The sequence below is a fragment of the Mus pahari genome, chromosome 4 (assembly GCF_900095145.1).
Source record: "Mus pahari chromosome 4, PAHARI_EIJ_v1.1, whole genome shotgun sequence".
Taxonomy (NCBI): domain Eukaryota; kingdom Metazoa; phylum Chordata; class Mammalia; order Rodentia; family Muridae; genus Mus; species Mus pahari.
In genome coordinates, this window is record NC_034593.1 from 126,465,309 (window position 1) to 126,491,583 (window position 26,275).

Below are 26,275 nucleotides of genomic sequence, written 5' to 3' on the forward strand. Positions count from 1 at the left end.
ATGTATGTAGCATTACATTACATATGTATGTAGCATTACATACCCAGCACCAACTGCAAGAGCACACCTTAGAAGCTAGCAATGCCAACGAAGTATTATTCTTGTAGTGTAACACCAAACTATATACGGTTATCTAAATCGCTGACAAAGTGGCTGAACCATTGCATTTTACTAAGATAAAATTTAAAAAGTTTTTGCTTTCAGACGTTGATATTATAATTGGTAAAGACAACACTTGACCACATGGAACAAAACATTTGTAAATAAAAAGGCATTTACAGTAGAACTTCAGGAACTCTATCTGATTCAGCAAAGGGATTCAAAAGCACTGTTACACAGAAGTAAAAATCCAGATTTCTTTTAACATCAAAACCAACAGCTAGTAGGTATTTAATAAGGTATAGTGGTTAGCATAGTATAAAAATCTCAACAACTCAGCCACACAATAGTAATCCCCAACTCACGTTTACTTAACACACTAGGACATTTCAATTGACTAACTGAGATTTAAAAGGTGTGAACTTAAAAGTATATGGCCCATGTCTTTATAAACTTAGAAAACATTTAGAGAATACATTCAATGTAGTACACTGGAATATACAATTTTACATTTTGAGGGCTTTCTTTTTTGTCCTATGTTTGTGTGTGTATAATATCGTGTGTGTGTGTGTGTGTGTATTTATACATACACTAGTATATAGAAAATATGTAGAAGCACCATGCCATTTTAAACAAACTTTGGAAGTAATGCTTCATACAGTACAAGAGTTTTCCTAAACATCCAACATTGAGGAAATGCTCCTGTGTGTTATGATCAATGAACACTAAAACACAGGGATAAAGACAACCTGGGACAGAATGTGTCTTAATCAGTATTGTTCCGGATTCATTTTTACTCCTATTCTAAATGTGAAGAAAAAGAAGCTAATCCAAGCCACCGTCCCTGGGTTAGATTCACTAAGGAAATAAACTTCACGATAAAAAGAAACTGAAGCAGGGCCTGAAGGAGGGAGCTGAAGCAGAGACCATGGAGGGATGCTGCTTCCTGCCTGGTTTGGCTTTTACATAAAACCCAGGCCCATCTGCCCAGGCATGGCACTACCCACAGTGGACTGGGTTCTTCCACATCAATCATTAGCTATGATAATGACCCACAGACCTGCCTACCAACAAATCTTACCAAAGTATTTTCTCAGTTGAGGCTCCCTTTTCTAAATGATTCTTGCTGGGGTCTGGTTGATAAACCTAACGGGCACACTCTAGGATCACTCTAGTCCAGTGCTCTACACTGTTGGCCTATAACAGATCCTACACATAACCATTATCATATACACGTAACACCTGGGCTATGATAAGGGTGACAGATGCCTTAGCTTAAAAACATAAAATAAGTATGGCTACTATGATTAAAGTTATTTAAAACTGAAGAAATTCTTTGTGTCTGGAATTTTCTTTTAATTAATAATTTTTCCATACAATGTATTTCATTTCCCCAAACTCCTCCTAGATTCCCCCACCTCCCTATCCACCCAACTTTATGTTCCTTTTTTTTCTCAAAATGAAACCTACAGAAGTACCAGTGGTAGCTAAAATTTCATGATCTTTACATTTTTAAGCATGTGTGTGTGCATGTGTATGCGTGCGTGTGTGTGTGCATGTGTGTGTGTGCATGCATGTGTGTGTACGTGCGTGTGTGTGCGTGTGCGTGTGTGTGTGTGTGTGTACTGTTCAGAGTATTCTTGGGAGTTGGTTCTCTCCTGGCACCTTTTGGAATCCAGAGAGAGATCAAGTCAGATTGTCAGGCCATACCTCTATGGGCATGCTAGTCACAGAACCCAGAAACAATCTTTAAATCTGAGACAGAAAATACTTCAGAGACTTAATTTCAGTCAACTAATTTAAGTACTAAATTTAATACTTAAATTCAGTGACTAATCCTTCAATAAAGCAACCAAGGAATAAAGTTCCCTCTATCACAAGACAGCTTCCCTTCAACCAGAGGTACTACTACAGAGATGAGAGGGTGTTAGTGCTAGTGTTTACTGAAAGCATATATTCAAACACATAGGAGCCAGATGTACATGAGGTTGCATGAAAAAGCCATTGACTATGTGTTAATACACTGAGAAGAGACTAATTCTGGTGCCATGTTTATTACCTTTATTTTATAGCACAGTTTGTGTTTAAGAAATTTAGTTTTATTGCTTAGCACCACTGATAACTTTGTTTTAAAGTTGTAACAATCTTTCCCTTCTATTTGTGTTCCTAACAAACTGTATTAAGAAAAAATATTAAGCCCGGCGTGGTGGTGCACACCATTAATCCTAGTACCAGGGGGAAGAAGCAGTGGATCTCATGAGTCTGAGGGCAGAGCGGTCCATATAGAAAGTTCTGGGCCATTAGAGGCTATACAGCGAGACCCTGTATCAAAATTAACCAACTAACCAACTCAAAACTATTAACCCCTTTAAGCAGAGTTTCTATTCGTTACTGTTTGGACATGCCTACTTGTAACTGATGATGGTGACCATGACTGACAGGTCCCTACACAAGGTGTTACTCTGATCTCTATAAGTGGTTTGCTTAGGAATAAATGTTTGTAGTTTCCAGGTACACATACAGACTCACTAAGTTTGTGGATAACATGGGAAACATTACTTGCTTCCAGTGTCTCTCCCTGCTCTATCTGGATAGGAGATATCTACTAATACAGAATAAAGAATTTATAGTGGTTCTAACATATAATGAAGGATTGCTTTTAGACAGCATAGTTAGTTTTCCTTTCACTACTGGTTTTATTAATGCAAATCTTTAGGTAATATTACAGTATGTAGTATCTGGATACTACATAATGTTCTCTAATGGATGATGCTATGGAAGTGATGTGGATTCGGGAAGACTTGGTAGAACTTGATGTTTTGGTTTTTGCCCAGGCCAGTGATTTGCAGCATGTCTCTTTTGGGATGCTGGGCATGAGAAGCAGTAGACCACAGTGTTCCATCAGCTATGTGATCATCGTCTGGATAAGTGGAATTTAGAGGTGCTAAGCAGGATGTTGAGTAGATTAAATGTATCAAGAGCAATGCCAAGGTATGCTGTTGTCAAGTTTATGACGGACTGTTTAGAAAATAATTCCAGTCAGAGAGCACCTGTGATAATAGCTGGACAACTGAGCAAGAACAGTGTTCTCAAACTGCAGCATTTTAGCAAGTGTTAACAAACCAGCAATTGTCAAAAAAAATGTCAAAAAATGATATAAAATATCTATAATTATAGATCTGAGCTCCTCATTTAAAACTTATATCCAGATAAAAAAAAGACTACCACATTTCCTCAAGAGGAATGCAAAACCCTTTACAAGCTTTTCTATCGAGTCAATCAATCTTCAGGTTATTTTGCAAGGTTATACAACTGGAATGTTGTTTGCCATATTAAAATGGTTATGATTTTTAAAAATTTTAAGTGATTTTTAGGAACTAAGCTTATTTCTGTCATATTTAAATATTTAAATACTCTCACATTTCTGGATCTGCAGTATACTTTTGACAACCCTACTATAAAAAGTCCCAATTGCTTCATCAATGGGTAAAAAAAACAGGAATAGGTCATAGCTTAAAAGCACAGGCCTACGCTACTCTAAGCAGTACAAAAACACTTCTATTGAACAAGTACAGTCATAGCACAGACATCCTCCCTGTGTTTAGAAAACTGTTTTGTTCCACATTTATCGAACTTAAATCTTGATATACTGATAGTCTCCTGACACTGACACAAGTATCTGTACAAATATATGGCACAGTTTCAATGCATTTTACATAATGAATACGTAAGTCAAGAAAAAAGCTTTCATGAGGACGCCTAGGTTAAGAGTTTTGTGTGATCGGTTTCCATACCTTCTTAACTGAAAATCTGAACTTCTTCACTATGGATAAAACTTAATTAATTGTGTTCAAGGAAACAGTTCATTCTTTTTTTCCCCCTGCCAGAACAGAGGGAGGTATTTAGCACAGGGGTATGAATTAAAAATAAACTTCCCATTGAGTGATGATCTAAAGTACTTCCTTAGTTTCTTGGGTCTCAGTGCTTCTTCTGGGTACTGGATACACAGAGTTAATCTTAAGTGATCTCCAGTCAGTAAAGCAGTTCTAGTATTTAAGTCTTTAAATAGAAAATTTAAGTAACATAGTAACTAACAGAAGCATGAAAATGGAGATGCTTAATAGTAACACAAAAGGATGGATCTACACTTGAGTTAAAGCACTGGCGACAAGAATCACTTTAAAGGGTGCTCGGGACACGGGAAGAAAAAAGGATGAAGAGTGACCTTCGCCATGTCTCTTTAACAGTCTAAAAATAACTTCTGTTTATCTACGTTTTCAAAAAGGGACTTCTCTGTAGCTTTTGAAATAACACCATTTGCCCAATATGATGAGAAAAAGTTAATATAGGTTCTCATAGTATCTAAATTATATCTCAAGCATATTTACCATGAGAGGAAAGTTGCAGTCTTAGAGTGCACAGTGCATGTGCACTCTGCATATGGCACACTGTGAATGCACTCTGCGTATGAATCTGACCCTAGTGCACCCTGCTACACACTGGGATGCTCGACCACAGGCCTCATCATGGTTTGGAGGTTCCTTTAGACATTTTGTTTGTGTCTTGAGAAAGGATCAGAGGTTGACACCAGGATGTCTTCCTCAATTGCTCTCCGCTGTACCTTTGGAGACAAGGTCCCTCACTAAACCAGGAACTCTCCCTTTCAGCTAGATGGCCTGGCCACTGAGCCCTCAAGTTCTGGCTCCTTTTAACATGGGTGCTGAGGACCCAAGCTCAGTCAACCAACCACTTGTGCTGCCAGCACTTTTGCTACCAAAGGAGCAATGCCCTGTCCTTCCTTCCCTCCCTCCCTCCTTTACTTTCTTTTCAACACACATTTTAAAACAGCTTCCTCAAAAGACTAAAATTCCTAGTTTGGATGCATAAAATGTCTATTGTATCCAAAGCTGAAGTTTCTTTCGTGGCATTTTTGAAATGTTCTTCCACTTGGGATCTATCTACTTTCTTGAGTGGATTTCCAAATGTAGTTTAAAAAAAAAAAAAAAAAAAAAGAAGAAGCAACATGAACAATTGTAATTTCTGAATGTAATTCAGATACCTGTATACTACAGCTAAACTCCAGATGGAAACTATAAAACTGGGTTTTTAAACCAAATTGTGTTCTATTTCTATTTAGAATCCTTCAAATGGATTCGGCAAAGATGAAAGAAAATAGAAATCACTGACCATATGAACCTACCATTTTTAAAAAACTTTCAGTATAAAAATGACTATATATTAAAAATATAACTGCAAAACTTAAAGTGCCACAAGAAACAAATTGCTGAAGGACCTCTGCTACATGCCAAGGACATTCTGGAATTGGAGCACTTATTCACATAATATTTGACATAGATGATGAGAAATGAGCCAAGCTCTCAACATAAAAGCATGATGAAAACTTACTATCATTGCATGGATGGAGGCTCTGCAATAAATAATCACAGGCTGTTTGAAAGTATGTCATTTGTTGCTAGGTCCTAAAAATGTCTTATATGGAAAACAAATTATCTTAAAAACGAATTTCTACAATGAGTTATTTACACTTACTTTGAATTTTGAAGAATATTTATTCTTCCAAGTAAATATAGTAGCTATTTTTCTATCTAAAACCAATGTTTAAAACTACTCCTGGTATTTAAAGTCATGAATGTGAGCTTACTTTAACACTGTTTCTTGTTAAAATGTTCACAGCAAAAAAATATAAACTATACCATACACTTGATTTTTGCATTAGGTATTATCATGGGCAACCTTTAAAGCCGAGTTCTAGTTCGGTATCTCAGACCATTGTGTAATTTCCCAACACTGTAAAGTGAATTCTTAATTTTATGTGCCACTTGTAAGTCTGTTGTTTTCCAATAACTGTTATATATTATAGTGAAAATGATTTTAGAATTTCCCCCACAGATAAAGCAAGTGTTCAGTTTTGTTTACCATTCTCATTGCTATAGTTCATCAGCATGCCACAAAAGACAGTCATGAGCTTCTCATTGGCGGGATCTGTTCTACTGCACAGCGACCTTAAATGGTCAATTACAATCTGTGCACCACCTGCTTGGTCAACTGCACTTCTGCCCTCATCTGTAAAACAAAGAGTTAAATTAAAAATAAAATAAAAAGGAAATGTACCTTGCAATTTCAAATACAAAACATAACACGGTTTGCTATTCTTCGTTTAATAAATTGAAAATAAACTCAAGCGGGGTGACCAAATGTCTTGTTGAGAAATCAAACAGAAGGAAACCAAAACAAACATGAACATGGGAGTGGGATGAATAAGGAGACAACTGCTTTTTAGGGGGAAAAGAAAGAATATCCTCATTGTACAAATGGAGCTAAAAGAGCTTCTGGGTGTTTTATGGTGAGAAACTTCACCCCAACTTCTACACCTCCCTTCCTTAAAAGCAAGAACAAAACTGTCTTCCCTTCTAAAGGGAATGAGTTCCTGTCAAAGAGAACCCAGGGCCTCGTACACACTAGGCAAGTGTTCTATCACCGAGCCATGCCCACACCCGCCTAAGTAGTATTATTTAGTGAAAGTGTTTGTTCCTTAACTCAAAAAGTAATAAACATATCTTTCTATGAGTGGTTTTCAAAGTCTGTTCTTAAAGAAGAGTGGACAGGACACAGTATAAACCTAGGTTACACTATATACTTACTAAGTACTAGTCCTAGAGTCTAGCAGCCTTCTCTATGATCCACAAACAGTCCTATCACTCTTGATTTGTGCTTTAATTTTTCTTATCTTCTCTCTTCTAGCTTACACCATTCCATTTCCACTTCTAAGTGGCGGTTAGACTTGTAAACCTTCAAGGCACGAGAGCAATGCCACTTTCCAACTTCTGAAGACAGGAATGGAAAGTTCAAAGGATATTCACCTTTTACCATCTGACCTCTCCATACAGAAGACAACTGACAGACTAGTGCTGTCTAACAGAAGCAAGACAGTGTGTATAATACGGACTTATGAGAACCACCTTAAAGAGTAAAGTAAGACAAGGAATATATTGTAATATAATTTTATTCAACCAAATGTCTAAAATATTATTATTCTAACCTGTAATCCATGTTATTAGAAAAATATTTATGTTTTTCATAATAAATCTTCAAAATACATGTAAATTTTACCCTAACTCAAACTAACCAGATTTCAGTGGCTCACGTATCAAACTGGCAGCTGAAGGCAGAATGGACAGTCTAGCTCAGGGATGTAACAGAAGTGTCAGTACAAGAAGCGCACCTCACAGAGGAATTAGTGCCATGACATTACTAAATAAAAGACTTTCTCTATTAATAAAAGTACTGGGCTAAGGCCATATATTTATACATGAACTCAATCATTTGACTATATGAAACTTAAAACATCATTTCTTTTGGTATAGACATATAGACACATATAACATGCTAGTTTCTTAATTTAAAAAAAAATGAAGGAAACAGGTTAAACTGAAACTCGTTTCATTTGTTTAATTTTATACCATGTCCTAACAGTTATAGAGATGCACAGCAATGCTGAACAGTTACAACTACAGAAAATTCTATGCCTCTAGGGCTGAGAATGCTGTGTTCTTAGAAATTTAAGTTTCAGGGTGAGGGAGATTGGTCAGTGGATAAAATACTCACCATGCACTTGCAAGCCTGCATTTAGATTCCCCAGAACTCACAGAACATTAGGTAGACATAGCAGCCCACCTGTAATTCCAGCACTCAGAAGGTAGGGACAGGGGCTTCCCCAGGACAAGCTGGCTATGTATACTAGCTGTAGAGGTCAGCTCTGGGTTCAAGGGAGAGATCCTTCCTCAGTGAATAAGGTAAAGAATCACAGGGGGATATTCCCAATATCTACCTCAGGGCTCCCCATGAACATGTTACATAGCAACACGCAGTCACTCACACACATACACAGATGCAAACATACACACATCCCTTTCCTTCCCTGCCAGCTATGGTGGACACCTGTAACCTATCACTTAGGAAGTTGAGGCAGAACTTCAAGTTCTAGCCAGCCTGCCCGCCAGAGCATGACCCTATCTTAAAACAAAAAGTAAATTTCCAGTAATAACAATAACAACAACAACAAAGTAAGAACTAGTTAATGTGTATATGGGTAGTATTTTAGAAAATGATTTATAGTTAATAATCTAAATATTTACTATATGGATATATAGTATATCCAACCAAAAGTTTACACAACTCAAATAGAATTCCACTTCAGTTCCTGAGCCAAGGTGAGTTTTCAAAATATAAACTGTAAATGCTTAAACCTTGGAAGAAATCTTTAAGAAACCTAGTTTCCCACTGGGCGTGGTGGTGCACGCCTTTAATCCCAGCACTCGGGAGGCAGAGGCAGGTGGATTTCTGAGTTCGAGGCCAGCCTGGTCTACAAAGTGAGTTCCAGGACAGCCAGGGCTATACAGAGAAACCCTGTCTCGAAACCAAAAAAAAAAAAAAAGAAACCTAGTTTCAGCCCTAGTTCTCTAGTAGATGAAGCTATGTTGAGCCCATTTAACTAATTTTGAGACAGGGTCTCACCAACTTTGGCCTTGAAATCCTAGCAATACTCCCTCAGCTACCCAGGTGCTGGTATTACATGTGCGTCACTATGGCTGACCACAGTCAGTTCAAAGCTAAACAGATTCCCTATCAACAGAGCTCATCAGTGATAAAGAAAAATGCACCCAACAGCTCCTTCAGGCTGACCCTTCGGCCTTTCCTTACAGCGCATCTCCTTTCCCTTTTGACTCTCTACAACACTCAGAAACATTCTCTACCAGAGAGGCCCAGTGGTCACACTAGGCTGGGGTTGAGGTAGGGGGCTAGTGTAGGCAACCTGTCCTCCACTCCAGTCTCTCAGACTTACTCTGAATCATGCTTCTGCCTGATAAAAGTCCTGGATACAAGGAACATGCCTCAGCATAATAAAGGCAATTAATAGCAAGTCCATAGCATCCTAAACGAAGAGAAACTCAAAAAATTTCTATCAAAATCAGAAGAAGACAAGGGTGCCCACTGTCTCCATATCTATTCAATAATAGTTCTTGAAGTCCTAGAGCAAAAAGACAACTGGAGATCAAGAAGGAAGAGATCAAATTTATTTGCAGACAACAAAATTTTATACCTAAAACACCTGAAAGACTCCATTAGGAAACTCCAATAGCTGATGAACACTTTCAGCAATGTAGCAGGAGAAAAAATAATCAGAAAAATCAGTAGCCTTCCTATATACAAATGACAAACACTGAGAAAGCAATCAGGGAAACAGTACCTTTTAAAAGAGTCTCAAATACACACACACACACACACACACACACACACACACACACACACACACCAAACAAAGTAAAAGACTTGTATAGTGAAAAACTTTAAGACATTGAATAAGGAAACTGAAGACATCAGACGATGGAAAGACACTTCCTAAGTTCAGGGATGGAAAGGATCAATACTGTGAGAAATGCCTGCCATCCTCCGCAAAATTCCAACAAAACTCTTCACAGAAATTCAAAACAAAAAATTAAATTTCATATGGAACCACAAAAACTCAATAGCTAAAATAATGAAAAAATGAAAAAAAATACTTAATAAAATAAAATAGCTGGATAATAAAAGAACTGCTGCAGGTACTGCCATCCCCAATCTCAAATTGTACTACAAAGTTATGGTAATCAAAACAGCATGGTATTTGCCTAATAATGATCAATGGAATCAAACTGAAAATACAGACATAATTCCATGCATCTATCGATCCTGATTTTTGACAAAGAAACCGAAAATACAAACTCAAGAAATGGGCACACCTTTAACAAATGGTGCAGGTCAGGGTAGAGGGCTGCATGTAGATACACGCAGAGAGATCCATGCTTACCACCCTGCACAGAACTCAACTATGAATGGTTCAAGCACAAGACCAGTCCTGAATCTAGTCACAAAGCAGGTGGAGAACAAACTTGAACTCGGGATTTGCTGAGCAAGAGATACAAATAACGTTGACATTAAGACCAACTAACAGGTTGAACCTTGTGAGGCTAAAAAGCTTCTGTAAACACCACCGTCACTGGGCATAGCTGCAGCCTACAGGACAGGAAAAGATCTCCAACAGTTACATATCTGATAGAAAGTTAGTATCTAGAGTATACAAAAAACTAACAAACAAACAAACACCTCCTCACTGCCACCAAACCCCAAACATCAAGAAAACAATTTAAAAATGGGTACAAACCCAAGGAGATTTAAAACTGGGGCACAGAACTAAGGAAAGATTTTTTTTTTCGAAAGATCCAACACAAATGTCTGAAAAACACTTAACTGTTTACCACCCTAGGCTACTGCAGAGACCCATGCTCATCGTGTTCGGTTCTGGCATTTACACAATGGAATATGACTCAGACGTTTAAAAAATGAGCTTCACATATGAATGGATGAATCTAGAAAATAATCATCCTGAGTGGGGTATGCCAGACCCTGGCTCCCCTATAACCTCCCAAAGCAAATATTGCATTTTCTCTAATATGTGGGAGTAGGAGAGGCTCTCCGAAGGATGAAGAAACAGAATATAGGCTTATACAGAGAAAAGGGGCAATCAGAATTGTAGGTTTAGAAGGGCAGGAATGAGAGAGCAAGACAGAGGAGGGAGTAGGGGAGGGACAACTAACACTGAAGGCCTCACAGAAAACATGGCAGTCTATCGAAAATGCTTATGATAAAATATACATATCTGAACGAAATTTACGTGGACTCACAATATAATGGGGAAAGACAATGCTCCCACTAGACATCTTAGGCTTCAGTACCAGGAATGGGTTACATTTAGTTGAATTGTTGGTCAAAGAGCTCTCATGGAACACCCCAAACATTGTAGGCTATTGCCAAGTCTATTGACTGTTCTCCACAACCTGACGGTTAAGACTGTTGCTGAAGGCAACACTTACTTATGATCTCCAACATGAAGAAGTCAAGCTGGTGTCTTAACTACCTAGAAGCTTCACCCACAATGACTAGCATTCATGGTGCCAGTCATTCAAGGAACTCTTGACACTGTGGGAGGAGAAAGGTAGTCATCAGGAACACCCAGCTACAACCTCTGCTACTACAACAGTCAGCTCTCTGCAGGATACCCTGGTGCAGTGGTGACACAGATGGTACAGCATTAGCAAATATTCTTGTCTAGTATTTAAAGCCCACTCCGTGAGATATGTCCCACACCTGACACTGCGAGAGTGGCCAGGAACCTAGACTAGATAGATCACATGCCTTCAGGAAAACCCACTACCATTTTTCTGCTAAAGGAGAATAGCAATAACATGACTTCTAATAACATAATGCTGCGCCCACATCCATGCTTTGTTCAACCCTCACCAGAGAAGCTTCTTGAAGCTGGCAAGAATTAACTGACATACACCTACAGCTAGGTAACATGCTGAGTGAGAGACTTTGAAGCACTCAGTCCTACATGGGACGTCTTTATCTTCCCCTCCAGGCTCAAAGATCTATGCAGAAGAGGAGGTAGAAAGATTATAAGAGTCAGAAGAGGTGTGTAACTCCAAGGAAACAGTGTTTTCCAGACATAACAGGACTGGTGCGCAGACGGAACACAGACACTGTGGCAGCAGGCATGGGGCCTGCGAAGATTCAAGTTAGAGGAAGCCCCATACTGAACCAAGAAGAATTTGTAACTGATACCTTCTGGCAAATGAAAAATCAGTTCACTCTAATGGAGTGTCATGGGGAATATCAACCATACTCCATCGTTGGTCCCATGCCCAGGAGTAGTTGGTCAACACAAAATTAACTCCCCATTTTTTTTTTAATGGATTTTTCTGTTTCATTTTATTTTAACACATGTCAGGTGTGTATGTATGTATATATAGAAATGTAATTTACATCTTAATTCTTCATAATTATGAGACATAGCCACTGGAGGAACCCACAACACCTGTAACCCTCACCTCACTCTTTAATGATAGCACGTCATAGGATATAGTTTCCAGTCCCCAAATGACAAGTTTTTCATACTAACATTGTCTAAGAGCAAAATGTAAAGGTATTGTACTTCCAATACCTTTCTGTGACCAAAAGCAAGAAACAATAAAACTTGAACGTCATGATTATGTCTCACAGATGCGAGTGGGAGGTTTATTGTCAAGTATGAGTTACACAGCAAGTATAGGAGACTAAGGATGCTTCCCTCTTCCATCCATCAACCATAAAATGCAGTTATCTCTCATGAGCACCGTCAGGTAGTGTGTGGCTTTCCATGTTTCCTTCATCTCACACAGGATATATACTGCCTCACAATTTTCATGGCTGGTAAGTATTCTTGTGGGTAGAAGAATATGGATCTACTGTCTATGTGCACTGCACAGAGAAATATTGCACTATACCTGCTCTGGGCTATACATTGTATTGCAGACCACGGCTGGTGCCTTAATGGCATCGGGTAACAGTCTCTGACTTCATGTTATTCGTATCAGCCGGCTTTTAAACCAAACATTTGAACTATATGAGGTTATTTGTTTTTACTATGCCAGTTAAACAGATGAGAGCTAGAGGCATCAAATTAGAAAACTTAATAAGCTCATAATTAAGTAACATCATAACTGCAGTGATATTATAAAAAGCAGAACAGAAAATTCTATGTCTGTGAGAGAAATGAACAGTAAGAACTAGTCAGTCTAAAAAACATTCATCTACAGTTTGTTTAAAATTACCAAGAAAAAAATAAAATTATTATGAAAAGTGTATGTATATGGTGATACTTGATCTATCCAATTGTTCATTAGCAATCAAGTTTTAGCAAGTAAAAAGCACTTGTGCATGTGAGTTTATGTGTGTGCCCACATGTGTGTATACAGATTCCTATGCACTTGGGTGTAGAGACGAGGTCATTCTTGGAGTAGTGCACCTTGAATTTTGAGAGGATCCCTCACTGGGATCCTGTGCTTACCCATTAGAGGAGTCTGGCGTATGGAGTTTCCATAGCCATAATAAAAGACCTTGAACAGGAAAACTTATAGGAAGAAGGGTTTATCTGAGTTTCCATTACCAGAGGGAAAGGACTCCATCTCCATGACAATGGGTCAGTGCTGCAGCAGGCAGGCCTGGCATCTCCAGTAGCTACTGAGAGCTCACCGGTTCCTCTAGAGAAACAGGATAGGCACACAGCTTCTGAAGCCTCAAAGCCTGCCCCTAGCAACACATTTCCTCCAGCAAGGCTCTACCTCCTAACCTCCTACACCTATCCCAGCAACTCCACCAACTGCGGACTACATACTCAAATGTCCAAAACTAAGGGAACATCTCATTTAAACCACCACAGCCAGATAGCCAGCATGCCCCAGGGATGACCTGTATCCACCTCCCTCCTGTTGGGATCACAAGCCAATACTGCTGGACCAACATCCTCATACCCATTTTCTTAGGTTGCCCAGAGACAAGTCACCCCAAAGTCAGCAAAAAGTAGTTAAAGATCATGACGACCCTATTTCCTGCTTTACCATTGCTTCTGTCTAGTTTTCTCTTTTTTAATTAAACCAAAATGGAGAAATGTTATTAGCATTCCTTCTAGGTTCCGCCCCACAGTTACCTGGCATCAGCCAAGTATGCCTGACTCACTAGAAAAGGGGCTGTCTGCCCCCTCCTCACTCTCATCTCTTACTCTCATATACCTCATAATACTCTCTTCCTCTTTTCTCCCTGCCCCTTCTCCTTCTCTCCCCATGCCCCTCCCCCTGTCTCTACAAGTTCCTGGCCTCTCTTCTTTCTCCACCCCCCTGTCTCTACCCGCTTCCCATGCCTTATATAAACTCTATTCCATCCTATATCCGTCATATGGCTTATACCTCAGGGGGAAGGGATGCCTAAGCATGGGCCCCCCTAACCCACCCCCCCAATACCTGGCTCTACCAAAACATATCCTGGGCTCTTCTCTTGTTTATAAAACATAACAAATACTACCAATTTACATAGGTACTGGGGACTGAACTCAGTCCTTATGCTTCTGTGCTGATCATTTTACTAACAGACTATCTCCCCAGCCCCAAAGACTTTCTTTTACACATTCAGTGTCTTGTGTTTACAAACGCACTGCCTTACTCAGTGGACTCTGCAGGGGATAATGACAGTGGCTCTGTACACGCTGTGCGAGTGCTACAGGGCCCAGAACTGCAGACAGATACTCTCGAAGTTACTGACTGTCAGAACAGAGACTACGCACTGAGACACGTAGATGCAAACACCTCTGATTCTGAATATTTTTCAGAGCTAAGAACATAGAGGCTGGTAAATTAAGAAACCATAATTCATAGTTTTTTGCTTTTATTTTAACTCACACTTGGCTTAAAGAAGTTATCATGATTAAATGTCACCAAGTGGAATTTGGAAAGTCTGAAGTCTAGTTTCATGCTCTCTTAGTGAGTATCTTTTTGAAGAAGTATTTTCCTTTCCTCTTTAACTTAGAGAAGATCACAGCACTTGACCCTTTACTAATTTTGAGTAGCACCGGCTATGCTTTAACCAGCAATCCTTTGTCTCAGTGGTCTCAGTCCTGGAGTTACAGGCATGTGCCACCACGGACAGCGGTGACTATAACAGAACTGTTTAATTTTCAGCATCAATTGAGCAGGTATTTTAAAAGATCAATTTGTGAAAAGTGATCTTGTCCCTTTTTCAAGAAATCACTTTAGGACATCCAATATTAAGTCATTCAACAACAGTCTAAACTGCACATGGCGCAGAGTTGACTGACACCTTATTTCAGGGCTTAAAGTGGCAAAACACAGCAACAAGTCTTCACATTAGTAGGAAAATTCAGTTGGGTGCAGTGTGGGGTGCACATTGTCCAGGTTATAGAGGACAGAGAGGTAGGGCTATGCAAGCCACAACACAGATACTTCCTACTTCACAGAGAAAACAAAGGACCAAGGAAAATAATAGTCATGACTGTTTTTAGATGCAATTTCCATCCACTTTAACTATTCCTAGTTCAGTTACAGCTAACAGCAAATAAGAGAAAGTGAGAAGGTTTACTTCAAACAGATCCTAAGACATTTCAGTTAAGGGAAATTGTAGGTGCGCTGTCAACCAAGGTCTCTGAAAAACTGAATGAAAATACTGGAACCCTGTGACTGCTCCTCATTGTTAGAAAGGGCCTTCTCTTCTCTTCTCTCCTCTCCCTCCCCTCCTCTCCTCTTCTCTTCGTTAAAACTCAATATGTTAAGAATTTCGGTAAGAACTTAATGTTAGAAAAAGTTATTATTCCCAGTGTAATGACATAAAATATTAAAGCGCAGCCTCCCAGTGCTGATGAGCTCGCCTTTACGCAGGATTTCAGCATCTGTCAGTATCCTGGTCTGGGAGGGGAGCAGGAGGTGGTCATACCAAGTTGCTATGAGCTCTGGGGCTTCTTTCTTCTTTCGTTCCCTACTGTGCCTACGTCCATGGTGGCTGTACAGAAAGAACCTAATGTGTGCTGTCTGTAGGTATCTGTTAGCAGGAAGCAAACCCTCACGTTTTGCTGCTCTTAGCTTTTAAATCACCGATCATCATAATTCAAATTCTATTTATTTTTGTTGATAGACAAAGCAGTAAACACACAAAGGCTTTAATAATTATTTACATTATGTTATGGAAATACAGAATAGATATTTCTGGAGGGATGAATAGAAGAAACAGCCTTAATTAAAACTTTATAGGAATAAAATTTTTATAATACAAGTATAGTTAAGTAACATCTTTAAGTAATAAATCCATGTTCATCTGTAGATTTTCATATAATTAAAATGTTACTTCTAGCTCATCTATAATCTAAGTTAAATAATATTTAATAGGAGTAACTTTCCTTAACTGAGATACTGATTCCTATATGTACTATACAGTCAGTTTAATGTATTTCAGAAAACTATGACAAATTAGTATTTAATCTCTTTCATTAATCAAAGATTTTATGCAAGTCTTGTATTTCATATACTAAATTACAAATATAATCAGTTCAATGCTTTGAGTAAAGGAGAGAAGTATGATGAAAATATTTAAGTTTTAAACATAATTAAGTGTTCAACCTATAAAGGAAGTTCAGATACAGAAATGTCTTGCCTAAGGGGGTCAGAAAATACGCATGGTCATGTTTCTCAAAAGGACATTAAGCCTGAATGTAAAAAAATAAAAATAAAAATGTGTGCACATGTAGATTTTGGCTAGAGATAATGCACAGAAGAAAAATCACAAGGATTGAAGTGTGCAACTGATAAGCTTTGAGATTTGTATACAATCAAGAAATCATCACCATGGTCAAGATACTGACTGTCATTTTCATCATAACCAACTGATTGCTCCTGTTTGCAGGCTATTATCTCACATTTGGCTCCTGGTTCTAGGAAGCACTGTTTTCTGTTGCTACAGATTATGTGGCTTTTTATACAAATGGATTGTTACATTGTATGTGCTGTTATGTCTGAGGACTGCACAATCCATCAGTGTCTCTGTGTTAGTCTATTTCCTATTTCCTATTGTTGTAACATATTATCTGAGTCTGTGCCATTGAGAATGAGGTTGCTCTTGGCTCAGGACTCTGAACATATTAAAGCATGGTGATAGTATCTAATCAGCATTGTGTGAAGGCCTTTCATGGACGGCGGGAAGGAAAAGAACAAACATGAAGGAGAAAAGGGGAGGGAGATGAGATGCTCTAACAGCCTACCCCTAAAACAACTTATTTACAAGTGTAGTGGTTGCTTCCTGGGCATCAGAACAGTCAACAAAGAAAAGAAGAAGGTGCTAGGCACTGTGGACAGCAGAACCACAGGCTCAGGTATGAAGTAAACACATCCAAATTCCTGCAAACTTCACCTGAGTCATTCCCAAACCATACCAATTACAAAAAGGCATCAGCCCTACTGCACTGTAACTATACACATCTCATAATCAGTTTTAAAATAGCCCAATTATATAAATTATGATTTTAAAATTTGGGGCTAGGTAAAATACAAGTTGAGAAATAAGACCCTAGAAATAAAGGAATTATTTTACAACTCAGAAACAGACACCTGGACCATTGTGCAAAGGCGATGCAGTTGGACTCACTCCAAAAGTCATTATTCCTCCTCACCAGGCCAGACTGCCAACCAATTAGACACCAAAAGCAGACTTTCAAGGACTTATGAACTCAAGAAATACATACCAATCAGAAAATGAATCATCACGATTCTTTTCCTTTTCACAGAGTTATATAACATTGGATTTAAGTAAGATGAAATTATACTGGTATGTCACTTGTTTTTTCTCTCCTTCTAGTGAAATAAAATCTTTTTTATTCTTCACAACATAATAGTATATCAGGTTATGGTTTCCCCTCCTTCTACTTCTTCCTACCTCATCCCAAACATCTCTTCCCATCCAGATCAACTCCTTTTCTGACGCCCCCTCTACTCTAACACTCCCACTCCTCCTGATCTAGCTGGCACAATCCAGAACAATTTACTCTACCTCCCTTTCCTAACAAGATCTATCTTTCCCCTTTAGTACCTTACTGTATACCTACATCTGTGGTTCTATGGGCTGCAGCTTGGTTATCATTGATTTAACAGATAATATCCCCATGTAAATGAATACATACTACATTTTTCTTTCTGGGTCAAGATTATCCCTCTCTGGATAATTCTCCCCCTCCCCCATACATCCATCAATTTATCTGCAAATTTTATGATGCCACTTAAAAAAATGGGTAAATAACACTCCATTGTGTGAACGTAACATATTTTCTTTATCCATTCTTGGGCTGAGGAATGCCTAGGTTATTATGAATAGAGCAACAATGAGCAAGGTTGAATAAGGATCTTTGTGGTAGGATGAAACATCCTTTGGGCACATGACAAAGAGTGGAATATCTGGATCTTGAGAGAGATCAATTCAACTGTTTCCAGGGAACGGCTTTGCTGATTTCCAAAGTTGTACAAGTTTGCTGTCCCTCCAGTAATGGATGTGTGTCCTTCACTTCTTAGCCACACCATCAACTATCAGTTGTTTCACTGACCTTGGCCATTCCAACAGGTGAAAAATGAAATCTCAAAGTAGGTTTGATTGGCATATTTCCCTGATGCCTAAGGAGGTTGAATATTTAAATGTTTCCTGTATTGCTAATTCTCTATTTAGATCTATATAGGCCCACTGTTGTTGGCCTCTCTTTACATCTAGACGCTTAAGATCTTTATACAGTTTGGATATCTGCCCTTTATCAGATATGTAGTTGATGAGAAACTTTCCCTACCTGTAGGATGCTGCTTTGTTCTAACGACAGTGTCTTTAGCCATGCAGAAGCTCTTCAGTTTCATGAGGTTACCACTTACTTTAGTAATAACTGTGCCGATGGTGTTCTGCTCTGAAAGTTTTTTTTACTCTGCAGCCAGTTCAAGGCCATTCTCCACTTTCTCTTCTGTAAAGAAGTTCAGTGTACCTGTGTTTAAGTTAAGGTCTTTGATTATTTATACTTGAGCTTTGTGCATAGTGAAAAGAATCTTCTACATGCAGACATTTAAAGTGACCGACACCACTGGTTATTTCAATGTGTTTCTGAATTCTTTATAAAAAAAAATATCAGGTGTACATTGGTATGCAGATTTATGTCTTGGTTTCGATTTTATTCCACTGATCAACATGTCTGTTTATGCACCAATACTATGCTGTTTTTATTACTGTAACTCTGGCACAACTTGAAATTGGGGATGGTGAAACCTCCAGAAGTTCTTTTATCATGCAGTACTGTTTTTTGTTTGTTTGTTTCCACACAAAGCTGAAAATTGTCCTTTCAAGATCTGTGAAGAAATGTGTTGGCATTTTAACAGGGATTGCACTGAATCAGCAGCTTTTGGCAGGATGGCCATGTTTATTATATTAATCCTACCAATACATGAGCATGCGAGATCTTTGATCTTTTGATTAGCTTCAATTTTTTCAGTGTCATGACAATTTTATCATATAAGTCTTTCACTTAATTTCTTAGTTATCCCATAATATACTATTTGATGCTGTTTTTAAAGGCATTGTTTCCCCAATTTCTTTTGCAGTCCATTTGTCTGTCATCTGTATACAGGAATGCGACTGATTTCTGTTGAGTTAATTTTATATCCACCTACTTTGCTGAAAGAATTTATCAGCTGTAGTTCCCTGGTGGAATTTTAGGGTCACTAATGTTCTATTGTAGCACCTACAAATTGATACCTGACTTCTTCCTTTCCAAATGGTATTCCCTGGATCTCCTTTAGTTGTCTTACTGCTTTAGCTAAGATTTTAAGTGCTATATTTCTATATAGAAAAGAGTGGACAACACTGCATTTAGTGGAATTGCTGTGAGTTTCTCTACATTTAACTTGATCTTGGTTACAGGCTTGGTGCAAACTGCCTTCATTATATTGAGGTATGCTTCTTGTATCTGTAATCTCACCAAGACTTTTATCATGAGAGGTGTTTGATTTTATCAAAAGCACTGTCTGCATCCAACGAGAGGATGTGTGGTTTTTATCTTTCAGTTTGTTTATATGGTAGATTACATTCACTGATTTTCATATATTGAACCATTTCTGTATCTCTGGGATGAAGGCAATCTGATGATATTGGATGATCTTTTCAATATGTTTTTCTTTTCTGTTTGCAAATATTTCATTGAGTATCTTTGACTCTGTGTTGTTATGTAACACTCTTCCAAGATTAAAACATTCCCATCCTGTAGGGGAGCTTAAGTGGGGAGGTAAGCTACTAAAAATTAGCTTCAGGAACTCCCTGAAAGAAACCAGAATCAGTAGGCCATTCCCTGCCAGAGGTACAATAAAACCTGTCCCTCTCAGAGGCAAAGCTGTGTTTAAAACAGACTGAGAGAGAAGGGCTGTAAGGACTCAGAGCAGAGCAGCTGCCTGGAAGCAGCAGAGGAGCTGAGCAACCCTGCAGAAGTGTGGACAACTGAGGCACCTGTGAAGATTAGTCTCCAACCTAACGGGCTGTCTGAAGGCTGTGCAGGTTTGCCAGCTGTTGTGTGCAGCCATGCATGCCGTGTGTGTGTGTGTGTGTGTGTGTGTGTGTGTGTGTGTGTGTGCTACATGCTGATGCAGCTGTACTTAGACTCAAATCTGCTCCTGTAAGTGACTCCAAAAAACCTCACTGGTTCACCAAGTTGGCCTCTGGTGGGATCTGAACTTTGGTCTGTTGTGGGTTCCCTATCTGAGATGAGCAAAATGGTGCATTTTATCTCCCCAGGAAAAGGTTCCTAACACAATGCATGTTCATAAGGAAATTAATCTGTAATTTTCTTCCTTTGTTGAGTCTTTATGTGATTTAGGTATTAGAGTAACTGGGACCATGTAACACAAATTTGGCAGCGTTCCTTCTGTTTTTATTTTATGGAATAATTGAGGAGTACTGGCAATAACTCTTCTGTGAAAGTCTGTTAGAATTCTGCACTAAATCCATCTGACTCTGGGCTTTTTTTAAAAAATGAATGCTTCTATTTCACTAGGGGTTAAAGGTCTGTTTAAATTGCTTCTTTGATATTGATTTAACTTTGGTAAGTGGTGCATATCAAGAGAATTATCGACTTCCTTTTCATTTTCCAGTTTGGTAGAGCATGGTTTTTAAAGCATGTCCTTCCAGTTCTCTTGATCTCCTATTGGCTCTACTGTTGTGCCCCCTTTCAGCAGTACCTCTGCTAACCTGGAGAATGCTTTGTCTGTTGTACTGATTTTCTCAGAGAAGCAACTGTTTCACTGTACTATTTTCTGTTTCTATGCTATTGATTTTTAGCCCCAAGTTTGATGACTTCTTGCTCTCTATTCCACTTGGGTTTGATTTCTTGTTATTCTAGAGCTTTCAGATGTTAAGTTACTAGTATGCAATCTCTCTAATTATTTTTATGTGGCACTTAGTGCTAATGTGTCTCTTACAATCACCTTAATTTTGTTCTATACATTTTGTGCATGTTGTGTCTTCCTTTCAGTCAATTCTAGAAAGCCTTTCATTTCTTGATTTCCGTCTTGACACATTTTTCAATCAGTAGTGAGCTGTTCAGTTTCCATTCATTTGTAAGATTTCTGTGGTTTGCTACTGTTAATATCTAGCTTTAATCTGTGGTGGCCAGATAGGATGCAAGATATTAGTTCAATTTTCTTGTATCTGTTAAAACTTGCTTATTAACATGTGAGCATGCAGGAAATTTTCAAAGAGCTCCATGAAGCAGTGAGAAGGTATATCCTTTTGTGTTTAGGTAAAATGTTCTGTAAACACCTATTAGCTCCATTTGTTTTATGATATCTGTCAGCTACAGCATTTCTGTTCAGTTTTTATCTGGATGACCTATTTATAGGGGAAAGTCGGGTACTGAAGCTTCCCAATATCGCTGTGTGTCAATGTGATTAGAGCTGCAGGAGTGATTCTTTTATGAACCTGGGAGTTGGCATGTTTGCAGCACAGATATTAGAAATTGCAATTCCTTGGTGAATTTTTCCTTTGAGGAATATGTCAGTTTCTTCACTGCCTCTTCTGATTAGCTTTGGTTTGAAGTCTATTTTGTCAGATATTTAAATAGTGATACCAGTCTGCTTCTTGGGTCAATTTGCTTGGAATATCTTTTTTTATCCTTTTAGCCTGAGGTATGTTAAGATGTTTTTCTTGTTCACAACAGACGGATGAATACTGCTTCTACATCTATCCTGTTAGTCTCCCTGATTTTATTGGGGAATTAAGACCACTGATGTTGGGATTTGTCAATAAGCAGTGTATGGCATCTCATGTTTATTTGTTGTTGTGGTGTGTGTGTGTGTGTGTGTGTGTGTGTGTGTATTTATCTCCCCTTTTTAATTTGCTGGTCTAGAATTGTTTATTGTTTATATTTTCTTGGGTGTGGTTAACTTTTACAGTTTGGAGTTTTCCTTCTAGTGCCATTTGTACAGCAGGATCTGTAGACCGATAGTGCTTAAATCTGGTTTTATTATGGAATGTCTTTTTTTCTCATTCTGTTCAAAGTTTTGGAGTATAGTAGTCTGGACTGGTGACTGTTATCTCATAGACTTTGTAGAACATCTGTCCAGCCTCTTCTGGCTTTCAGAGTCTCTATGGAGGTGCAATTCTATGCCTTTATAAATCACTGGGTCATTTTATATTTAATATTTTCTTTGACCAAGGTATCCATTTTTTAGCATGGCTTCAAGACCTGAGTGTCTCTCTTTCTTTTCCTGTATTCTGTCCACGGGGCTTACATCTGAGACGCCTATTTTGAGTTCATCCATTTCACTTCCAGACTTCTTTCATTTTGTGTTTTCTTTGATTCTATTACCACATTCAGGTCCTGAACAGTATTATTCATTTCCTTCAATTGTTTGTTTTCATAAGAATTCTTTAAAGCATTTTTTCATTTCCTATTTAAGGACCTACTTCATATTCATAAAGCCTATTTAAGGTCTTTTATTGTGCGTCAGCTATAGTACAATGCTCGGGGTCTGCTGTGGTAGGGTTGCTGGGCTCTAACTGAGACATATTGTCCTAGCTGTTAATATGATTTTATGCCGGCATCTAGGCATCTGGGTTTAGGAACACTGTAATTCTCGGTGCTGATACCTGGTTCTATCTTTGCTGAGTAGGTGTGCTTTGTTCTTTGGCTTTGGTTGTGATCTGGTTCTTGTGAGGTGGTGGCGACTGTGTGGTGCTGGGTTGGAAATTTTTGGGGGATCCTGATAGGTGTGGCCACTGGGGGTTCTTGGTCAAATAGGTATTGAGTGGTAACACTTAGGAGCAGAGACAGGCTGTGAGGATTGGGCTGAAGGAGGAAGGAAAGCAGGATGTTCCATCAGAATCTCCTTAGCTCCCTGGGAAAGGGGACAGAGAGTGAAGAAGGGAGACAGCAGAAAGTCTGCCACAGAGCTGGGGATTTGAATGGGGAATTGGATTTTGAGGAATGGAGAAGGAAAAGGTGAAGATCTGCAGTTATGCTACCTGCTTCCCTGGTAGGGTGGCCTGTGGACCCCAAGAAATGCCAGCTGGGTTTCTGAGCTGGAATAAGCAATGTGTGAGGCAGGGAAGTCAGGAGGGGAAGATCTATGTGATCCCTTGGCAATGGGGGTAACAGGGATGTGGGTGGGGAGTCCATGGTAGTGGTGAGTTACAGTGGTGGGAATGAGCCTGGGGGATCACATTTGGAGGAGTTGAGGAAGAGGTGAAGATGTACACTAGTCTACTTGTTTCACTTAGCAAAGTGTTTCCAGGGAGTGCAGGAAGTTAGGAAGGGAAGATCTGTGTGGTCCACAGATGATGGGGAGTGGAGAAGGTGGCAGCATCAGGCAGTCTGCTGCAGAGCAAGGGATGAGACTGGGGGATGATTTGGAAGAGGTGAAGCTCTCTGTCTGCCTGTTTGCTGACAGGCTTCTCTGGCTCCAGTGGCATGCCTGATGGGCCAGGGGGCAGGGATAAAGCAGTGAGAGTAAGGAGGGATGTTTGAGGGAAGGTTTATATGATCCCCTACAGTCTTGGGACTGAGGCTGGGGCCCTGGATTTGGGGGAGCTAAGGGAGAGGAGATCTCCCTCTTGTATCTACAGTTGGCCTATCTGCTTCCCACACTGATATTTTTCTTAACAGATCCCTATCAAATATTCCTGGCTTCTGAGTGGCACTGTAGTTAAGATTTTTGCTGTTTTCAGCTCAATTTCATTTCACTTTAAATATAAGGAAAAACAATTTTCAATAAAATGTGTTTTATTGAAATAAAATGAACAAAACTCCCTTGTGTTATGTCAATAAATTGCAATTGCGACAAACTGGAAAGGGTGTCCAGTTAAAGTATAAAAGGGGTATTCAGTAAAAAGTATTCAGTTAGGACTGATCGAGACTGAAGGGTTTATTTATAAAAATTAGTTAAGATCTGTACAAACACCTTCAGCCTTACTACTCTTCACCCTAGAAAGGAAGAAAATATCTAGGGCAAGTATAAGGCTGATGTCATTTCAGTTTTTATCATCTATGGGTTTTGGGCACCCTATGGGTTTGTGTTTGACTCGTCTTTGCTCTCTGTCCCCTTTCCCAGGGAGCTAAGCAGATTCTGATGGAACATCCTGCGTTCCTTCCTCCTGTGGATCCCTTCGGCCCAATCCTCACAGCCTGTCCCTGTTCCTAAGTCTTACCACTCAATACCTTGAAGAAATAGCCGGGCGTGGTGGCGCACGCCTTTAATCCCAGCACTTGGGAGGCAGAGGCAGGTGGATTTCTGAGTTCGAGGCCAGCCTGGTCTACAATGTGAGTTCCAGGACAGCCAGGACTGCACAGAGAAACCTTGTCTCAAAAAAAAAAAAAAAAAAAAAAAAAAAAAAAGAAATAGTATAAAACCACAGTTAGTGAGAACTTGAAGGATATACCTGTTCTTCTACTGTACTAATAACAGCAAAACTGTCAACTTTTTACCTAGATTACTTTATTACTAAAAATTTGATCAAATAAGAACATCCTTTATTTCTCAGTAAAGCAAGTGGTATTTTTTTATACACTCTTCTACGCTGATAGACATGTCAAGGATAAAGGGTCAAACATAAGCACGCTCACACACATATTTTTAAAGGAAGATTTTGTTTTAAATATAAAGTTTTCCTCCCTCATCTGAGTTTACTCATCTTCCTTCAAATCATATTATTTATTTTTGTAATTTACAACAGATTGGACAAAATGCTCATTTAAGATTTTAGAAAACCCTTTTTTCAGAATTTTAGAAAAATTCTCAGGACATGTATATTCCTGTATTTTCACTTGGAGAATGAAACTGTTCAGGTAGAGGAATGGGTGTATTTATTTAATGTCAGAGTACTTATGTGTCTATAATAATGTCTAAAAATACAGTTCTTACAGAGACAATGAACCAGGGACATGGTTGTTAGGTTTCTGACGGAGCTGCTGATCCTGAAACTTGAACTCTCAAAATTCAGTCTCTGTATCTTTAAAATTTGGCAGGGATTAGTCAGGTCACATCTAAAAGTGAGGGTTAGGGGTTTTTTTTGTTTTTGTTTTTGTTTTTTTTTAGATTTACTTATTTTGTTTTATGGGAAGATATCATCAATATACCTTGTATAAATGTTTGGATGTTTCAAATAAAATGTATTATTAAAAATAAATGAGCGCTGAAAGACCAATTTCTCAGGTTCAGTTTGCATGAGATATTCCTACTCTCCCAGGAGGTCCAGTTTTCTATTTTCTTTGGGGCTTCAACAGCATGACTGAATGAGGGCAAAGTCCTTTACTCGATGCAGTAACTCCAAACTATCTTAGAGTCACACAGAGCAGTGTTTGACCAAATATCAGTTTAATTTGTGGTTTAGTCAAGTTGACACATAAAATTATAAAGATTTGTTTTTACTTTATATGTGTGTGTGTTCCATAGTAGACCATTCACCAAATGCATGCCTGGTGTCTGTGTGGGTCAAACGGCAGTACCAGATGCCCCAGACCTGGACTTGAACTACTGTGAGCCGCTGTAACTACTGTGGGGCTGGTAACTAAATCTTTACTCTGCAAGAATGGCAAGAGCTCTTGGCTGAGCCATCTCTCCAAAGTGTCCACTTTAAACATTATGTATTTTAGGTAGCCTCTCTCCCTTTTCTAGTTCCTCATGGCTTCTGTCTCAACATAAAGATCTGAAAGATCTTTTGATAAATGAGAAATTATTTTGACCTTTTGAATACCTATCCCCAAAATGTACAACAATAAAACTACTGCTGACCTGGGTTCTAGTTAGCCTTAACTGTCACCCTGACACAGCCCAGAGTCACTTCAGAGAAGCCTCAACTAGGGAACCACACAGATCAGTTGCCCTGTGGCCATGTCTGCAGAGGGACTGTCTTGATAAACTGATGCAGAAGCACCGAGCTTATTGTAGCTGATAGCATTCAATCAGCACCCAGGGACTAAACCATCAACCAGAGAACACATGCTCCAGCTGCATATGCCGCTAAGGATGGCCTTGTGGGAGGAGAGGCCCTTGGTCCTGAGAAGGTTCGATGCCCCAGTGCAGTCCCCCAGGACAGGGAAGCTGGAGTGGGTGGGTTGGTGAGCAGGGGGAGGGGGGATAGGATAGGAGTTTTCAGAGGGGAAACCAGGAAAGGAGATAACATTAGAAATGTAAATAAAGAAAATGTCTAATAAAAAAATTATCTCCCCCCCCCC

General features: G+C 39.0%; 1 protein-coding gene across 4 annotated transcripts in view; it reads right to left on the minus strand.

Annotated features, from left to right (window-relative positions):
- Rap1gds1 (Rap1 GTPase-GDP dissociation stimulator 1) overlaps positions 1 to 26,275 on the minus strand; it is a 139,145-nt gene that overhangs the window by 43,348 nt on the left and 69,522 nt on the right. For 2 of the 4 annotated variants that reach the window (XM_021195727.2, XM_021195726.2), the window contains exon 5: positions 6,037 to 6,183. The exons of the other annotated variants lie outside the window; for them this stretch is intronic. In XM_021195727.2, coding sequence (XP_021051386.1) covers positions 6,037 to 6,183 — 147 coding nt within the window. The remainder of the gene's footprint in view (positions 1 to 6,036; positions 6,184 to 26,275) is intronic. 4 annotated transcript variants of the gene reach the window in all.